General features: G+C 42.9%; 1 protein-coding gene across 1 annotated transcript in view; it reads right to left on the bottom strand.

Annotated features, from left to right (window-relative positions):
* LOC139444605 (uncharacterized) overlaps positions 1–20,938 on the bottom strand; it is a 39,367-nt gene that overhangs the window by 10,848 nt on the left and 7,581 nt on the right. The window contains exons 2-13 of the mRNA XM_071225510.1: positions 20,623–20,702; positions 20,222–20,339; positions 19,536–19,610; positions 18,009–18,097; positions 14,714–14,787; positions 11,515–11,591; positions 10,703–10,786; positions 6,565–6,635; positions 5,487–5,564; positions 4,334–4,394; positions 1,886–1,949; positions 284–709 (exon numbers count right to left, since the gene is read on the bottom strand). Of these exons, the coding sequence (XP_071081611.1) occupies positions 284–709; positions 1,886–1,949; positions 4,334–4,394; positions 5,487–5,564; positions 6,565–6,635; positions 10,703–10,786; positions 11,515–11,591; positions 14,714–14,787; positions 18,009–18,097; positions 19,536–19,610; positions 20,222–20,339; positions 20,623–20,702 (1,297 nt within the window). The remainder of the gene's footprint in view (positions 1–283; positions 710–1,885; positions 1,950–4,333; positions 4,395–5,486; positions 5,565–6,564; positions 6,636–10,702; positions 10,787–11,514; positions 11,592–14,713; positions 14,788–18,008; positions 18,098–19,535; positions 19,611–20,221; positions 20,340–20,622; positions 20,703–20,938) is intronic.

The raw sequence follows: 20,938 nt of genomic DNA on the forward strand, positions 1-20,938 counted from the left end.
CCTGGTCACGATCCATTAAGTCGTTAAGAATAGCATAGTGCCCTAGTCTTATCTCAAGGCCGGGGGGGGGGGGGGGGGGGATATTTGTACAAGTACAAGTATCACTTGTCCCCAACTTGTATTTTCATGATTCACTGAATCTTGAATACCCATGGTGAACGTGTGACGTAAAACATGCAGACGTTGTATGTCTATCTTACTCTTGTTTTTAAATTCGAGCATTTTCGTTAATATTTTGGACATTTTTGACACACCATGACTCAGACTTCCTTGTGATACCTACCACTTGATGACGTCACACTATTTTCATCTGGGATATTGAGACTCCGTGGTCTGCAGCAGTTGTTTCTCATGCGCATGCGCCGAAGCCGCTGTCTTTCACTTTCTTCGCAGTTTGTGTTAACACTTCCGAGTAGCTTCTCCGATTTGATATTCGGTAAATGGATTATTGAAAACCCGTCCCCTTTCCCGTATCTAGGCTTCCCAAATTGCCAAACCTTCGAGTCAAAAAACGTGGAAGTGTTTATATCAAGCGCCTCTACCGAGGTCGAAGAACGAAGTTCCCGTGGCGTCCCCTTGTCATGGTAATCTGTTTCGTTATCTACTGACTGACGTAACGGCACGTGGAGCTCGTGCAGGATCGACTTCCGCCACTGCTGCAGCTTGAACTCTCGTTCCTGTTTTTGCTTCTCGGACAGATACAGCGACCCTGAAGGATAAATGGTGACCGACTATTTAATATTTGGCGCAGGGAGGGGGATCCTGGAACTTTTTGGAATATGATGTTTTCTCACTCTTTGCGTCAAGACATTCACTTTTTTAACAGAAATCGGAAGTACAAGTGAGGTGTTTGATTGGCCCTCTGGAAGTTGGTAGAGCGTCCGCCCGGACAGCGGAACCCCGGGCGCCTCAGACCAAAAGATGGTACTTGTTGTTACCCTGTCTGGCGCTCGGCATTAAGGGGCTGAAACAAGGACTGTCGGCTCGGAGTCAGTGTACTGTGGCATGGTATCTCAGTGTGCTCGCACTGTAAATCGGCATCAGTCCTGACTAGTACAAGCAGCCACACACACACACACGAGCATGCACGTCGCTATATAAGTGCAATAATTTTGGACGCGACGTTAAACCCCATTTCACCTCACCTCGACACTTGAAGTTTGTGAGTGAATTATAAAATCTAGAAGTTGGTGAGTGAAAAACAAAACCTTACAACTTTATGGATAACAACAAACAGAAAACTCTCAGAAGCCATAGAAAATTTGATTACAAACCTTTGATCGACAGAGATCAAGGGTATTACAACCCGACTGCCTAGGAAGATACAATTAACCAATAGACCTTTCAATTAGTATCCAATCAGCCAGTTTTTAATACTCACTGTATATCTGGTCTCATCACCCGTGAACCATATGTTATTCTTACTGTACATCTGGTTTTATCCAATTATCTGTGTGCTTTTTGTTATTCATTACCCTCTTTTTATTGTTAATCTGCTGCTTATCACAACATATCATGGACCTATACCTCTCATCACTTGGTCGTAGTCACTTCAGCTTGATAACAGTGTAAGAATCTACATCGAAAACGTCGCTATATGCAATAAACCAGAAGTTATTATCCATAAAGTTGTACGTTTATTTTATTTATTATTTACAGGTTAGGTGGTCTAGCTTTGGTTGCAAATGGCTATATCTACTGTTTGAAAGAACTGATGACAGTTAAGCTGTTGAATGATGATGTGTCTTAATTAAAAGTTTGATTTATGTTATACTACAGTTGTGATATTTACTTTTCTGTTGTACTGCCCTTCGTTGACAGGTATTTGATAATCGCTGCAATAATTTATTTAATAACTCACTTACTCTCATTTGAAGCCACGTACCGTGTTTCCTTCTCCATTCGTATGCCTCTACCCGTCTGAGTTTCTTTAACACCGATAAAGACCCCTGGAATAAAACAAGACATAAGCCCTAAGGTGGCACATATACTAAGGTACATCATAAGACATAGATCTTAAAGTGACACCGAAGTCCTAGACACGAAGATAACACGTAAGTAATATACCCAAGGGACAACATAAGACATTGATCTTAAAGTGACACCCAAGTCCTAGACACGAAGATAACACATAAGTCATATACCCAAGGGACAACATAAGACATAGATCTTAAAGTGACACCGAAGTCCTAGACACGAAGATAACACATAAGTCATATACCCAAGGGACAACATAAGACATAGATCTTAAAGTGACACCCAAGTCCTAGACACGAAGATAACACGTAAGTAATATACCCAAGGGACAACATAAGACATAGATCTTAAAGTGACACCGAAGTCCTAGACGCGAAGATAACACATAAGTCATATACCCAAGGGACAACATAAGACATAGATCTTAAAGTGACACCGAAGTCCTAGACACGAAGATAACACGTAAGTAATATACCCAAGGGAAAACATAAGACATAAATCTTAAAGTGACACCGAAGTCCTAGACACGAAGATAACACATAAGTCATATACCCAAGGGACAACATAAGACATAGATCTTAAAGTGACACCCAAGTCCTAGACACGAAGATAACACATAAGTCATATACCCAAGGGACAACATAAGACATAGATCTTAAAGTGACACCCAAGTCCTAGACGCGAAGATAACACGTAAGTCACAGACCCTAAGGTAAACTATATGACATGGACACGTAGGTAGAACATGAAACAAAATCCTGTTCAATAAAATAGAAATATCTCTCCTATAAACCATAAGACAAAGAACACATATACAACTTATACCCTACAGTAAAAATTAGTCATAAAACATCCGGGAAATATACACCATTTATGCCCTATACGAACGCATGTAGAAAATAGAAGTCGTTTCATAGAACATAAGACACTGGCCCCAATTACTGAACAAACTATGATATAAACATAAACTGTGAGTTACAGAAAAAAATGGAACTAAAATTTACAACAATAGGTATGATCCTTAAAGAAAGATGATTGCATTACAGCCCAGTGGCCCTCTCCAGGTCTGGACGTTGTAGATAGTGAAGCCATGGTCTCTTTTCAATTAGAGTAGTCATTAATTTCTGGAAGCATACACCAGACACTAAATTGGGTTTGGATGAGTTTGTGTGGATTTAAACCTGTCAATTAGCCTTAGCCTAGTTTCTCTTTTCTATAACCAAAAAAAGACAGACATGGAAGATTTCATTTATGAGTCTGAAAGTTTTTTCTCACCGTCTACCAATCTACAAAAGTGAGTGAGTATGGTTTTACGCCGCTTTTAGCAATATTCCAGCAATATCACGACGGGGGACACCAGAAATGGGCTTCCCACATTGTACCCATGTACCCGGGTGTTCGGCATGACGAGCAAACGCTTTAACCACAAGGCTACCCGACCGCCCCTCTACCAATTAAACCAAAACATAAAGGCATATTTCAATCAACAGTTTCAGTGATTGCCGAAGACAGGTGCTTAAATATAAAACGTCAACGCCAGAGAGCAACCATTCTCGATTTTCTGACGAAACAGATTCCATTGGGAGTAAAAGGCAAAACAGCTGTGAAAGCCATATGAATGGAGCACTGAAAATTAGGGATGGCACCAGGTGTTCGCGAAACGGGTAGGCGTGTCCTGACCTCGTGGTAGCACCCGCCACTCCCACAATTTGCATTTAAAAGTTTGTGTTTGTTGCCTAACACCGCACAGCAGTACTCCTGCCAAACCAAATATAGCGTCGTCTTACTGTGATGTATCCATCTATCAATAAATGACTGCCCAAAGTATAAGTATATTACACAGAGACAATGTTTTCAGTTTTATACGGTGTAGGGGCGGTCGGGTAGCCTAAGATTACTGCACTTATATAGTGACGTGTGTGTGTGTGTGTGTGTGTATGTGTGCGTGTGCGTGCGCGTGCGTGCGTGTGCGTGTGTGTGTGGCTGTTTGTACAAGTCCGGACTGATGCCGATTTATAGTGCTAGCCCACTGGAATACCATGCCGCAGTTTAACATGAATACCCCACTCAGACACAGTATACTGACTCCGAGCCGACCAGTCCTTGTTTAAGCCCCTTAATGCCAAGCGCCAGACAGGGTAACAACAAGTACCATCTTTTAACGTCTGTGTGGTGGTATGACGCGGCCGGGGATCGAACCCCGGACCTTCTGGGCTCTCCGCTCTCCGGGCGGACGCTCAACCGCTAGACCACGGAGGCGGTCACCTGGAGAGGGACACTGGACTGTATAAAGCAATCATGTCTCTTTGAGGATCTTACCTTTACTTTGTAGAAGTAAGGAATGACTTCAACTCACTGATTTGACCACAATAAGCCAGTCGGAGTAGTTGCTGTCCTTGACCAGTACGTCTCCACGTCTAGAGAGGCCACGGGAATTTAAACGTCTCACATTAAAAGGACTTTGTAAATTAAGTGTTTGATAGACATTTTAGAAGTGATACACATAAGGAAGAGACTTTATGGATGTCAACTTCTTTATTATGAGGAACACAACGTTTCGGAGTATATGCTAACTCCTCCATCACGGTGTCGTTGTACAAAATAACCTTCGGGCGGCGACTGTCGTAAGTCTATGTTACAGTGTGGGAGTTACGATCATATTAGCGCTAAGGTCGCTCTGTACAACGACACCCAGGTGAATAAATGCTATGAGGCTCAGAACATATATATGTACCTTTACTTTGTAAACTGAGGAAATTATCCAAATGCATGTGTAGACATGCTTATTAAATTCATTAAATTAATTTCTATCCACGTTTTAAGCTTTAAGATCAAAAACGACAATGAGACAAGACACTGGTAAACACAATATGTCAACAGGGATTGTGTTGTACCACCTTCTCACTAGGAGAGTTCGTAAAAATACTTTTGCATTTTCTCTCAGAGTTTACCAAAACGATCTATTGGTTTGTATATTTCAGGGAGGTATTTCTATGATACTGTATCTGGGCGAGTTAATGAACACTCTATAAACCATGCATTCCGTAAGTATTCCAAGAAAGTAGGTATCCAGTATTAATGCATGTCGTAAGACTAGAGGGGCCCGAGAAGAGCAGGAATTGGTAATACTATTCAGTAGCCACGCTTGTTGTAAGAGGCGACTAACGGGATCGGATGGTCAGGCTCGCTGACCTGGTTGTCATTACATCCCATCTGCGTGGATAGATGCTCATGATGTCAGTCACTGGATTGTCTGGTCCAGACTCGATTATTTACATACCGCCGTCATATAGCTGGAATATTGCTGAGTGCGGCGTTAAGCAACAAACAAACAACTGAGGAGGATCGAGAGGTCGGGCTTGGGGACTTTCATCAGCTGATCCTGTTACATCCCGGTGTCGTGGATCATGCTTCAGTCAACGACTTCCTGGTCAAGACTCGATTATGTACAAGCCGCCGTGAAAAAGCTGAAACAGTGCTGACCGTGGTGTAAAACAACATTCACTCACTTGAAGTAGAGGAAGAGGCACTTAGAAGGGTGTTCCAGGAGTCTCCCTAACGGCCAGCCGTCCAGGAACCTCAGATGTCTGTAGGAAGAAGGCAGTGTTAGTTGCAACTACACCCTTACAATGTCACAGTGCTCATGGTATTGATAACAAGCAGAAAATTAGTTCTTGATTGTGTTTTCTTGCGAAATGAGTGTACGATGTCCTTCACCTTCTGACTTCTACAAGAAGAATGGAAAAGAAACATCCCAAGGTGATCGATTCATCTTTGTTGTGAATGTAGGAAGATTATGTGTTGGGATTACAGAATAACCAACAACCTGGGAGGACGTATGGATTATGTCCCGAGTGATTGAATGTTGCAAGTCCCGAACATTTGATGGAACTAACAGCATTCTTTAGCGAAGGGGAGATAATCTAGGATGCTGAATTCGAGGAGGTAATCCATACATTGCCAAAAAATGGCATTTTTTCAAGAAAATGAAGAAAAAACGAATGAAATGTCAACCCTACAAAGGAACGTGTTGCTCATGACGTCACATCTTATTGTTCTTAACAATGGAGTAAAGTGACATCATGTCACGACAACTGACCTCCGACAATCTCTCAAAAGCACGTAGGCAAATATTTTGAGAATAACCAATGAGCTACAAGGAAATTAAGAAAAAAACTCCTGAAATGTCAATCAACGGCTAACTTAACTCAAAGCCTATTGTTCAGATGGCGCATTGTTATCTATTAGTGACGTCAATGGATGACCTCATATCGTATTTTTCTGAACAATGTAGCACTGTGATGTCATATTGCGTCAACTCACCAGTCAGCATTGAGAATCACAAAATGCACATGTGCAAATATTGGAAATTTCAGAAACACGATTATTCAACCCTTATGCTTAATATGTAAAGATAACCACGCCCTTGGATGCTTCGTTGTAGACAAGGACGCCTTTCCATAAAACGATGTCAACGTATTGACAACTACAATCTCTACATACTGGTACTTGAGGGGCATGCATGTGTCCTCGGGTATGTGTCCTCATATGTGTCCTCGTGTGTGTCCTACTGTAAGCAGAGGTTACCTGATGAAGTCCTCGTGGTCTGGGTCCGTGAGACACTTGACGCCCCCCGCCATGAAGATTCGGTGGTAGTCCTGGGGATGAAGGAACAGAGGCACTGTGAGACTTTTATACCTGCCAACTCTCACGCATTTGGACTGAGACAAGATTTCTATCCAGCGTCAGGTCGCGTCAGCTGTACGGAGTTGCGTCCCTTAGTCAAGCCAGACACCTATGAGCCAGAGTTCGACTCCAGCTCGCCCCGATTATGTTTCTAGGTTTGTCAGAACCATACCCATAATCATAATTAATTATTATTTACAGATTAAAATACAAAATGCAGCAAAGAGGGTTTGGGTGACCCTGGCACAGTCAGGCTGGTTAGGCTCATCATCAGCTCAGGGCCCTTGCCCCCTCTACACGCAGCCCAGACAGAGAATGGGACTTCTCCCAGGAAGCGCTGCCTTGTCAACCCCAACCAGAACCTTTTGGAGAATCCATACACTGCAGCCTTCTGCATTACACAGATTGTCAGAAGGGTTATATTCCTGGTAGTAAACCCGGGTACTCTCCCAATGTCAGTCAACAGATTGGGAGGTACCAAATCTAAGGCACCGATAACAATGGGGAGTCGGACAACTTGGTACTTGGGGTGCAAGCGTATGCATATTTGCCATGTTTTTCCTGAATCTTGACAATCACATTCGTGTAAAAAATGGACGGACAATTCAATAACATATATGATCTTATTGGATTTACCCAAAAGGACAAGATCAGGTTTGTTGGCATGGATACGTCTAAGGCTGTTTACGGCCTATTCCAAAGAATTTTGTATTTATCACATTCCATGACGCCCTCTACATATTCTGGGTCGTAGCGTGGATAGACCTCTCTGTCAAAACCACAAGCAAGGCGAAAAATGATCGTTTCACTCCATCATGTCGCTTAAGATACTGTGTTTGTGCCAAAGCTGGGCATCCACTGACAATTTGTTGGACAGTATCATTAAATTCATTACATAAGCTACATTTCATATTCACATTTTGGTGCAAAATCACACTTTGGCGGTTTCTAGTGGGAAGTGACTGGTCTTGAGCAGCAAACAGAAAGCCTTCTGTTTCACCTTTTAGGCTAGCCGACTTCATCCACGAGAACAACTCTGCAGGGTTGCTGATTCTCTCAACACACTGCACATAAACTCGATGCAGTGGTCTTTCAGATAGCCTCTCAATGAAAAACTGAGTCTGGGCCGATTTGATATGGCACTTCGTTTGGTTGACACTCATTTCTGTACCACCATGCAGTACAGAACCATCAACAAAATCGACATTGATTAAGATTATGTCCCACATCCTTGGCTCGTTTATGAAAACTGTGGAATGCCTTGTTTTCACCATGAGGATGAACCTAAGCAGCTTGACTGTGTCAGGTTCACCCAAACCCTCTTTGCTGCATTTATATATTTTAATCTAATAATGATAATAATAATATTATTATCATTATTATTGTTATTATGATTATTATTATGATTATGATGATTATTATTATTATTATTAAATTCAATTTACATTGCACTATATTTCCACATCACTAAGGCATACACAAACCGCTGTTCTTTTTTCATAAATACCCCCGGATTCACATAGTTTCATTTCCGCAGTGTCGTCACTATCTCCATCTCCCATAGATCTAGCATAGCTGAGAATGTCATTCGCTCATCGATAGAAACCAGATTGGGCGGGTAATTTTAGCGTTGTGTTATATGAATCTGGTTCAAGACGAAGGTGTTGTGACAACAGGTCCAGAGCCTTTATCACAGCAGAATGGTGATGCATTGGGTACTCGAGGATGCATATTCTTGTTATTCGTTTCAATTGTCAACTGTTCAGAATGCCTAGCAATGGTAATGCTATTATCGCTGATTCTTGTTAAACATTTACAGAAAAAAATGATATATAAAGGCCTTACACATAATTCATCAAGCTGCATATTATTATCTGTAGGATACTCACTGGGGAACACAATGGTGAGTCATTATGATACAACCGTCAGATTTCGACGCTTCGTCGAAGTCCTTGAAAGTACAACAGACAGGTTTGTGAAATATTGATATTGCTAATGACAAATTTAGAGCCACTGGTTGCGTAGCTCACCATGTTTAAAAATCAAAAAGAAATTTGAGGGGGAAAAGTCGTTAATCGTCATATTGAATAACGCCCAACCCACCGTGTCCAAGGGTAGACTTAAAATATGGTTTCCATGGAAACCGACTGAAAATCGAATGGTGGTTAAAAGGTTAAAAAGTGACATAGCATATTAGTGAAATCGTCCATGAAAACATCACGCTTTGACGGCGGTCTTCATTGGTAAAATGTAATAGTAAGTCAAAGTATATTTAATTATATTTTAAGCCGTATACCACAATTGCCACACTATTTTATGCAAAGAAATTCAGTTCATGTAACCGGAATCTGAACAACGTAACATTTTGTAATTATATCGGTAATACCGACAAAACATCAACCGCTTGCCTGTGTTTAATTGCCTGTCCACCTATCCTACCCTTCCATCACAGGGGGCACGGGTGGCCCAGTCGCCCCGCGATTCGCTGTGCAGAGTTGCGTCCCGTGGACACGCCAGAAACCTAGGATTGTGGGTTCGAATCCCGGTTATGTTTCTAGGTTTGTCAGCACCATACCCGTGCTCGTGGGTTTCAACAAAGTGGTAAACATCTGAGACCTGCATCACTTCGGGCTTTCCTCCCACGCTGTAATATGACTGGAATACTGTTAAAAACAGCGTTAAACCCAACTCACTCACTCACTCACTTCCATCACAGAGCGCGGTGAGTGGACTCGTGACTGAAGTGTTCGCCCACAGTGCCTAAGACACGGGCTCGCTTCCTCTCGTGGGTACAATGTGTGAATCCCATTCTTGATGTCCATCGTGATATGCCGGCGTTGATGATAAAGGTGTTAAACTTAAACTCACTCACTCCTCTTAAATGACATTAAAAAGCAATTTCAAATCAACCAATCTGAGTCCTAATGAGTGCGGATGTGCCTATATAGCATACCAATTGTTTAGAACATTTACGGAATAACTTTCCCCAACTTGTCATGCACACTATCAGTTTTTCGTTAAGATAGTCCTGCCTCAGTTGTCTCCCTTTCACAACACGCCGCATTGTGAAAGTATATTTTACGATTGCTTTCGAAACTTGATAAGCCAATATCAAGAACAGTGTTCTCATAAGAAATGGGTCGGTGAGTTGGACGCAGCTTTGAACGTTACTACCAGATCCACCACGTCAGTTTTATGTGGGAGGAAAGTCCGAATTCAAAGTGAAGCAGGTCGTTCTCCACTATTGCAAAACCAACGAGTTGGGCCATGATTGTTAATCCAGAAAAGGATACTGAGCATGTCTCTGACATCAAAACATCACAATCACACATTGTACATAAGGCTATAAACTCCCCTTGACGGAAATTTAGATTAATTTTATAGGGATGGTATTAACTTTTTGCAAATCGCGTGGAATAATGTAAACAAGTGTGTTATAAACTCGCCTCCCTGCAAATCGCGCGGAATAATGTAAACAAATATGTTATAAACTCGCCTCCCTGCAAATCGCGTGGGATAATGTAAAGAAGAGTGTCATAAACTCGCCTCCCTGCAAATCGCGCGGAATAATGTAACTCGCCTCCCTGCAAATCGCGCGGAATAATGTAAACAAGTATGTTATAAACTCGCCTCCCTGCAAATCGCGTGGGATAATGTAAAGAAGAGTGTCATAAACTCGCCTCCCTGCAAATCGCGCGGAATAATGTAACTCACCTCCCTGCAAATCGCGCGGAATAATGTAAACAAGTGTGTTATAAACTCGCCTTCCTGCAAATCGCGAGGAACTAGTGTGTTCTGAAATCCCCCCACCCCCCTTGCAATTCGCGATGTGATACACACTCACCTCCTTGTGAATCGGAGGAACATCACAAACACGTGTGTCATAAACTCACTTCCTTACAAATTGCGATGGACATTATAAACAAGTGTTTTATAAATTCACATCCTTGCAAATAGCGAGGATCTGTATATACCCAAGCTATAAACTCACCTGCCTTACATATCGTGATGAACATGAACAAGAGTTTTACCAGCTCACCTCCACGGAGATCGTGAGGAACTCGGAACTCTCCTTGGCGAGTACGGTAGACTGACGAGACGTTCTGTTGATAATCGCAAGTTCCTGTTGGAGAAACTAAACTTCACACATTCGTTTTACTGTATTGATATATAATTCTCTCAACATGCATTTGGGCTATAAAATATCATTCCTAATAATAATAGTATTTGTGATCATGTTTATGGGAACTTCAGATATTTATCTCTACGTGATGAAGTGAGATCGTGTCCGGTGAGCCCTGGGGCATTTTGACCGCTCAGTGAAGGATGTGTCGGCTCTTAAAGTACGATGTCAACTTTTTAAAACGAATCATCTTCTTTTGGTCACCACCTCGATTCGACAATTTCGATCTTAGCAAAAGAAAATCAACACAGAACACAAATCAGGACACACCTATTTGTGTGACTGCCATGACGCTCAGAACGACAAGGAGTATACAATATCCAAATATAATAGCACAGTCTTTTTGCATTTAGAATTCCACGATTATGTTCGTTTTTTGAGCGACAAAAATCCGATATGCTGTTATAAATGCTTCGCTTGCTTATAGCCATCGTTAGGAGTCTGTGATTGGCTGATTGCACACTTCACCTGACACGACATCATAGGAAGGGTTTGTCAGATTGTCACGTAAATTGGTGTCGGATCGGAATAGCGGGTCTCACTTTATAATCGCCTTGAGAGTAAAAAGTATCAGATAAAATAAATCCGACGAACAAGTGCCCCATGTCCAGAATCAAACAGTCTCCAATATGACACCTCTGCTGAATCAAAATTGATGATGAACTTACCCCAAATGCCTGTCCCTTGTACAAATAGGCCACGGGTCGAGCGTACTTCCGGTCACAATCCATCACCATAACAACCACTGGATAAAATATACACGACCAGTCAAAAGTGTTACTTGGTGCGGTTCTACGGTTAGACAGATATTGGGACATAATCAAACTCTATCATACAAGTCGATGTGCAGAACTGCGCCCCAAGGGCACGCCAGGAACCCATGATCGTGGGCTCAAATCCTTGTTCACCCCGATTATGTTTCCAGGTTTGTCAGCACCATACCCGTGCTCGTGGGTTTCACCAAAGTGGCAAACGTCTGAGACCTAAATCATTTCGGGCATTCCTCACACTTTAAGATGACTCGCGGTGGTATAACTGGAATTCCGTTCAAAGTGGGGTGCCCACTTGTGATCAGCTTTAAATAATCTACCTGTGACAGGGATGGAACCCGGCGTGACAGGTGAAATACAAGGATGATGCCAGAGATGGCAAGTTGTCGCACGGGGATGGTACGACCAGATGGTGGACTTGAGAACGCATGCCTGTTCCTGGCAGGATGACGTAGTAGCCAGACTTTAGAACACCTACCTGTTCCTGACAGGATGACGTAGAAGGTGGACTTTAGAACACGTACCTGTTCCTGACAGGATGACGTAGAAGGTGACTTGAGAACACCTACCTGTTCCTAACAGGATGCCGTAGAAGGTGGAGTTTAGAACACCTACCTGTTTCTGACAGGATGACGTAGAAGGTGGACTTGGGAGCACCTACCTGTTCCTGACAGGATGAAGTAAAAGGTGGACTTGAGAACACATACTTGTTCCTGGCAGGATGACGTAGAAGGTGGACTTGGGAGCACATACCTGTTTCTGACAGGATGACGTAGTAGCCAGACTTTAGAACACCTACCTGTTCCTGACAGGATGACGTAGAAGGTGGACTTTAGAACACCTACCTGTTCCTGGCAGGATGACGTAGTAGCCAGACTTTAGAACACCTACCTGTTCCTGACAGGATGACGTAGAAGGTGGACTTGGGAGCACATACCTGTTCCTGACAGGATGACGTAGTAGCCAGACTTTAGAACACCTACCTGTTCCTGACAGGATGACGTAGTAGCCAGACTTTAGAACACCTACCTGTTCCTGACAGGATGACGTAGAAGGTGGACTTTAGAACAACTACCTGTTCCTGACAGGATGACGTAGTAGCCAGACTTTAGAACACCTACCTGTTCCTGACAGGATGACGTAGAAGGTGGACTTAGGAGCACATACCTGTTCCTGACAGGATGACGTAGTAGCCAGACTTTAGAACACCTACCTGTTCCTTACAGGATGACGTAGTAGCCAGACTTTAGAACACTTACCTGTTCCTGACAGGATGACGTAGTAGCCAGACTTTAGAACACTTACCTGTTCCTTACAGGATGACGTAGTAGCCAGACTTTAGCACACCTACCTGTTCCTGACAGGATGACGTAGTAGCCAGACTTTAGAACACCTACCTGTTCCTGACAGGATGACGTAGTAGCCAGACTTTAGAACACCTACCTGTTCCTGACAGGATGACGTAGTAGCCAGACTTTAGCACACCTACCTGTTCCTGACAGGATGACGTAGTAGCCAGACTTTAGAACACCTACCTGTTCCTTACAGGATGACGTAGTAGCCAGACTTTAGAACACTTACCTGTTCCTTACAGGATGACGTAGTAGACAGACTTTAGAACACCTACCTGTTCCTGACAGGATGACGTAGTAGCCAGACTTTAGAACACTTACCTGTTCCTTACAGGATGACGTAGTAGCCAGACTTTAGAACACCTACCTGTTCCTTACAGGATGACGTAGTAGCCAGACTTTAGAACACCTACCTGTTCCTTACAGGATGACGTAGTAGCCAGACTTTAGAACACCTACCTGTTCCTGCCAGGATGAAGTAGAAGGTGGACTTTAGAACACCTACCTGTTCCTGACAGGATGACGTAGTAGCCAGACTTTAGAACACCTACCTGTTCCTGCCAGGATGACGTAGTAGCCAGACTTTAGAACACCTACCTGTTCCTGACAGGATGACGTAGTAGCCAGACTTTAGAACACCTACCTGTTCCTGCCAGGATGACGTAGTAGCCAGACTTTAGAACACCTACCTGTTCCTGACAGGATGACGTAGTAGTCAGACTTTAGAACACCTACCTGTTCCTTACAGGATGATGTAGTAGCCAGACTTTAGAACACTTACCTGTTCCTTACAGGATGACGTAGTAGCCAGACTTTAGAACACCTACCTGTTCCTGACAGGATGACGTAGTAGCCAGACTTTAGAACACCTACCTGTTCCTGACAGGATGACGTAGTAGCCAGACTTTAGAACACCTACCTGTTCCTTACAGGATGACGTAGTAGCCAGACTTTAGAACACTTACCTGTTCCTTACAGGATGACGTAGTAGCCAGACTTTAGAACACCTACCTGTTCCTGACAGGATGACGTAGTAGCCAGACTTTAGAACACCTACCTGTTCCTGCCAGGATGAAGTAGAAGGTGGACTTTAGAACACCTACCTGTTCCTGACAGGATGACGTAGTAGCCAGACTTTAGAACACCTACCTGTTCCTGACAGGATGACGTAGTAGCCAGACTTTAGAACACCTACCTGTTCCTGACAGGATGACGTAATAGCCAGACTTTAGAACACCTACCTGTTCCTGACAGGATGACGTAGTAGCCAGACTTTAGAACACCTACCTGTTCCTTACAGGATGACGTAGTAGCCAGACTTTAGAACACTTACCTGTTCCTTACAGGATGACGTAGTAGCCAGACTTTAGAACACCTACCTGTTCCTGACAGGATGACGTAGTAGCCAGACTTTAGAACACCTACCTGTTCCTTACAGGATGACGTAGTAGCCAGACTTTAGAACACCTACCTGTTCCTTACAGGATGGCGTAGTAGCCAGACTTTAGAACACCTACCTGTTCCTTACAGGATGACGTAGTAGCCAGACTTTAGAACACCTACCTGTTCCTGCCAGGATGAAGTAGAAGGTGGACTTTAGAACACCTACCTGTTCCTGACAGGATGACGTAGTAGCCAGACTTTAGAACACCTACCTGTTCCTGCCAGGATGAAGTAGAAGGTGGACTTTAGAACACATGTGTTCTTGACAGGATGACGTAGTAGCCAGACTTTAGAACACCTACCTGTTCCTGACAGGATGAAGTAGAAGGATGACGCAGGATGACCTTGACGAACCAACACTCGTCTCGCCTCAAACCTTTCCGGAAGATAGACGAAATTGCTTTGTAACCTCTTTAATTAATCGACCATATATGTGCATAATGTAACTTTTTTAGCACAACACGGAGACGTTAAAATTCTCATAAAGAAAATGATCAATTCAATTCAGAACAAACGACATTTGTCGTGAAATTGGTTTCAATATAATAGGCTGTAAAAAAATACAGTGGCCCATTATTCATGAAACGAAGTATGTTTTTACCCATAACACATCAAAATTGTATTGTATTAAAATATGTTCACAGCATTCAGATCTCATTTGTAATATGGCCGCCACGACAGCCATATTGCAAATGCCATTCCTGCATGTATCATTGTGACATATAGTATCACGGAATAACATACAACACGTTTGTTTGTTTTTTGTTGTTGTTTTTTTAAATATATTTTATTTATTTATTTATTTTATCTTATTTTTGTTTGGAGTGGGGTGGGGAAGGGAGGGGGTGCAATCATGCATTTTGGTTGTTGACGCTGCTAGGCCTTTGATCTTCAAATGGATCCATGTCCAAGTGATGCTGCTTATTTGGTATCTCCTCTAAAACTTCTTGGTTCATAGAGATGAAAGTATAGTCTGTAGCACTGCTAACACTGTCGAATCCGATAAAAATAGCATCAATGGCATGTCATATGGTCCATTACCCAGGTATGCATAGTTATGAAATATGCAGCAAATAGGTACAGTGTCTATTTCTGTCCTGCTGTATATAATGATGTCTTGGAGCTTCGACCGTTGACCTCAATGTTCCGATTGGCTACTAATAATGCTTTGGCAATGGTTACCATGCAATATGAACTGTCCACTCAGCCAGTAATGCATGCATCAATGGGCCATTTACATTTAACGAACATGCTGGGGTGACTTCTGTAACCACTTTCTCTTATCCTTTCTTATTTATCCTTGCATAACATTTCTGAGTAGTGTATGGCCATTATATTCTATTTGCAGCTTTAATTACAGAGTGCGCTGTGACATATGCGTTCTTCTACAAAGTAATATTATACATTAAATGGTGTATGGCCTTCCTCGAAGTTCGATCAGTCTTGGAAATTTCCTTAAGATTGTTCTGGGTACAAGCAGACAATCTACCTCTACGCCCCCAAGCCTCAACTTGGCACTACAAGACTTCGTGATGATGTAAGACAATACATGTACTCCCTTGTAGGATATTCTTGAAGATATCTGACATTTTGCAATAATATTGCTGTCTGGTCCAGACTATCATGTATCACATTATTCCATTGGTTGTAGGTAATCCTGTGAGAGGAAATTACAAAAATCAATAAACTCGAATCTTGTGATCTTTATAAATATCAACACATGTGAGTCTAGATCACGTTTCTGTGGACTTTCATTCAGAAACAAACGAGGCAAGTTGGCTATATGTCTGATTTAGTTTCACAGTGTACATGTACGTATGGCAAATAAATACACGAGGACATGCACAGTAACGCCCGAGTAAAGGCAAAATCAGTTCGTTATATCTGAAGTTCTCTTGGGGAAGTAAAATTATGTTCGTTTTGACCTATGTTTCGTCATATCCGACTTCGATATCAACAGAACAAGAGTATAGTGTTGAAGCTGAAATGGGCGTCACACATTGAATCGAACAAGGGTATTCGGCGTGACTGATGAATGCTTAAACAGTCGGCTACACCTTCATCCCGTGTCTTGATGAGGGAAGGTTGACGTTGACGATGTTGTATTAAAGTGTTATAACAGCAACGTAAATGGTCTTATCATGGAGGAACTTGAAATTGCCGATGCGTTTAAAACTGTTAACTCCGAACTGGGTTACACGATAGAAAATAACCACACACGCCTGTATTTACACTTTCGCATGCCGTGATATGAATGAAAGACTAGTATACGAGGAACGAGCGATATCTAAGGGAACCCCTCTCATTTAAGCTATCTTTGTTGCACGAGACACAGTTACTCAAACATTGAACCTTGCACATGCCGTCCACGGTGACACATCCGGATTACTTGCATATGCAAATACACGTCAACTGACTGAAAATGAAAAATTCAGTTGTCAGACACTTTGGCAAGTCTAAAAGTGCGATGTCCCGAAGGATGGAACGATCTCGGCAAACAGGTTGGGTTAAGATTAGGTTGGTTAGAGAAAGGCCTAAAAAGAGTACTCCCAGGCAGGATCGATATGTACAGGAACAGATTGCTTTGCACCAGAACTGTGAAAGAACTCCAGGGCCGCCACATGAAGCCGACTTTCGACGTCATCGATACGAAACGGTTTAAAAAGTGCAGGTCTAAAAGCAAGACGGGGGAAAGCATCTAACTGTGGCACACAAGCGCTTCAGACAACAGTGGGCACAACAGCGGCATTCGAGATACATCATGTTTTCTGATGCATCGAGGTTCTCTTTACACTTTACAGATGGTAGACAACGTGTTTGTAGACGGCGCCGGTTGGGGTTCTATCCGACAGCAGTCCAAGAGTATGACAGGTACGGTGGTGGCAGCATCATGGTCTCAGGTGACATCACGGATCTGATGATCGTGCAAGGGCGTTAGTGAGTTTGGTTTAACGCTGCTTTTAACAGTATTCCAGTCATATCACGGCGTGTCAGCCTAATGTGGGAGGAAAGCCCTGGCGTGCCCAAGGGACGCAACTCTGCACAGCGAATTGCGGCGCCTTAGACGACTGGGACACCTGTGCCTCCTAAGGGGACATGACCGGTCAACGTTATGTGGACCAAGTGTTACGTCCCGTGGTCATCCCATTTGCCCAGCGCGTGTGTCAGAACTTTGAGTTCCAAAATGACAACGCACGTTCTCAAAGACGTCGTGTCGCAGTCGAGTGTCTGAGGCAGCAAGGTGTCACAACATTGTCCTGGCCTGCCAAATGTCCAGATACGTCACCGATTGAATACCTTTGGCATGTTCTGGACCGAAGGGTTCGCAACCGACCGTTCCCAGAATCTGCAACGGGAAACCTCACAAGGAGAAGGACGAAGGAAACCAAGGGATAAAATCCAACGTTTGATGTCCAGTATGCCCAGAAGATGTCGTGCCTGCATCGGTGCTCAAGGGGAATTGGATTTGATATGAACATTAAATTCCACAAGGTCATTTCCTTACATATCATTTCGGAAACAATTGGGGTTCCTTTAAATATTGTTCCCAGTATCTACTAAGCTGCGTTCAATCCCGCATCACTCACTCACTCTTACCTTTCGTAATTGCCAACTTCAGCTAGGAGGCGCTGCATCCGGGCTGGGTATTCTTGAAAACACTTGATATCCCGCATTGCTATTTGAGCCTAGCAAAGAGAACAACAAGAGTGATTTATATTCCAACATTTGCCAAGGCTTCTTGAAACCGGTTGCTTCTTTTGTTCCACATGTATAGATTTCTGTTTTGATAATCATTTTACATAAAACGAAATCCCAGCATTTGTTTCCAAAGATATAACTCTATAGCATAATGTAAATGAAACGTTAAATGTTTTCTAAGTATTCGATATCGATCTAAATATATCGTAACTAAAGAATGTCCGCGGGTTCTACACAAACGTGCATGCGTTTTGAGCGGTATAAATATGTATTCCATAACGGAATGTGATATCGATGTGATGAACCAGTCTGATAAACTTAATAAGCTTGGTATCGGGATTCTATAAAAGTTTTGTCTGTTTGTTTGTTTGTTGTTTAACCCCACATTCAGCGATGTTCCAGCTATATGACGGCGGTCTGTAAAGAATCGAGTCTGGACCAGACAATCCAGTGATTTATTTCATGAGCATCGATCCACGCAATTGGGATCGATGACATGCTTCAACCAAGTCAGCGAGCCTGACCAACCAATCCCGTTAGTCGCCACTTACGAGAAGCATAGTCGCCTTTAACGACAAGCATGGGTTGCTTAAGACCTAGTCTACCCGATATATTCACGGGCGATGAGCATTCGTCACCACTCGCCCCTTTCCGTAACCTGCAAGACGACTCGTCCCCCTATCGATGAATGTTATGTGCGAAAATACGACAAACCAATCAGAATGCGCGTATGATTTAAAATTCTTCGTCAAAGAATCCCTCAGAAATAATTTTTGATTTTACATATGTCTTGCATCTAAAAATATACCAAAGACACAGTTAAATGTGTTCAATCATACTGTATAATTCCACACGTCCCGATGTGCTTTAAATTGCATCTGAAATATATATAATATATTGGGAAAATGTGTGAACGATTACGCAATGAGTTGACAATGTGTTTAAGGTATGCCCGTTTGCGCTAAGACGGAACCCGGTCGCAAAACTGGCCACGAGAGGGGCACGAGTCGCTATTCGGCTTGTCCCGGAATAACACGAGTTTGTCACGAATGGGGCGATGAGGTCACCTCGCAGGATCTACTTTTATACGTCATGCATGGATGCAAAATCAAGCAGGTTCTTTATAAGTTAAGATAGGGTTTTTCCCATGTGTGATAAAGGTGACGGTTCACTCAAACATTGTATTCAAACGCACGTTCTCAAGCCATTTCATTTTCAGAAATAACGACATCGACATCGATTATTTAGAGAATGGTATTATATGATCAAAAGATCAAAATAACCCTAATGTCATTCCGTATCGTAAATGGCATGCATTAGGAATCAAAGATGTGAATTTGCTCGTTAAAGGCGGTCATACATGATATATATTATACGAAAACGCATTCGGCTAAAACTCTCTTTTGACGAATGTATACGCCTTACCGTGTACAGCTCTTGGTCCGTTCTGTCGGAAGGAGGTTTGCTCAGGATGCGTTTGATGTCGTCTGATATTCTCGTCTGAATCACACATTTTATTTTGTGTTACTAGGTAACAGCCGTAACTTTATACATTCTAATATATCTTAGGGGGCACGGGTTACCCAGTCGTCTAGGGCGCCGCGATTCGCTGTGCAGAGTTGTGTCCCTTGGGCACCCCAGAAACCTATGGTTGGTTCGAATCCCGGTTCGCCCCGATTATGCTTCTAGGCTTGTCAGCACCATACCCGTGCTCGTGGGTTTCAACGAATTGGTAAACGTCTGAGACCTGCATCACATGGGGCTTTGCTCCCACATTAAGATGACACGCCGCAATAAAACTGGAATACTATTAAAAGCGGCGTTAATCCCAACTCACTCACACTCTCTCTAATATATCTTACATCGATCCGACACACATGCAAACGATGCCACCTAACAAGAGGTATTATTAATGAGCTCCATACAGCGACGTGATGATCTACTTAGAGTGACATTATAAACTACTACAATTTGGACCACCCGACTCTTTCCCATCACTGCAGTTAATCTGTCAACGGAAGAGTTTAAATACATTTTGTAAATTTCTTTTAAACAGTTTTCAAGGTTATATAGTTGTGGTACTGTTTCAAGGTTGTTATGACAATGTTCACCTGTTTATTTGCCTTGAACCTTGACGGGTCAAACATAAGTTCTACACCCGCCATTGCAGGGTAGTCCCGGAAGTTGAGAGGCTTGAGAAAGGGAGATAACTCATCGTCGTCGTTGTTCCTTCAAAAGACACATGTGTAATGACAGTTGTAGAAGTATTTTGGAAAAGTGTTCTCACCATGCCAGCTTCATGTGGCGGCGTGTTCTGGTGGGACTAAGGGAGGGAAATCTAGCTGATATTTGCTGAAATGTTGCATACAGCGGTTTCAAGCATGCACGGACGCGTTCATTCATACCCTGAATACTTTGAGATGTTGTTTTTTTGAATGCACAACAAAGAACAAGCTGTGTTTTTTGTGTATGGAACAATCGGTACTATCTGATATCAAATTGATCATGTTACCTTAAACAATGGTCGTGGCACTCTCGTATACAGAAAATGATCATCTTGGCGACTCGCTGGAACTTCCGGCGCAGCAATCTCTGGCGAAACACAAAGGCAAGATCATGTTTATTCTTCAACGCCACACTACACGTTTCTCCACGTGTATGACCGCCTCCGTGGTCTAGTGGTAGAGCGTACGCCCGGGGAGCTGAAGGTCCGGGTTTCGATCCCCGGCCGCGTCATACCAAAATACGTTAAAATATGGTACTGGTTGGTACCATGTCCGGCGCTAAGAATTATGGGGCTAAAACACGATCGGCTCGGAGTAAGAATA

Source organism: Haliotis cracherodii, unplaced genomic scaffold, assembly GCF_022045235.1.
Source record: "Haliotis cracherodii isolate W230 unplaced genomic scaffold, xgHalCrac1.p SCAF_6, whole genome shotgun sequence".
Taxonomy (NCBI): Eukaryota; Metazoa; Mollusca; class Gastropoda; order Lepetellida; family Haliotidae; genus Haliotis; species Haliotis cracherodii.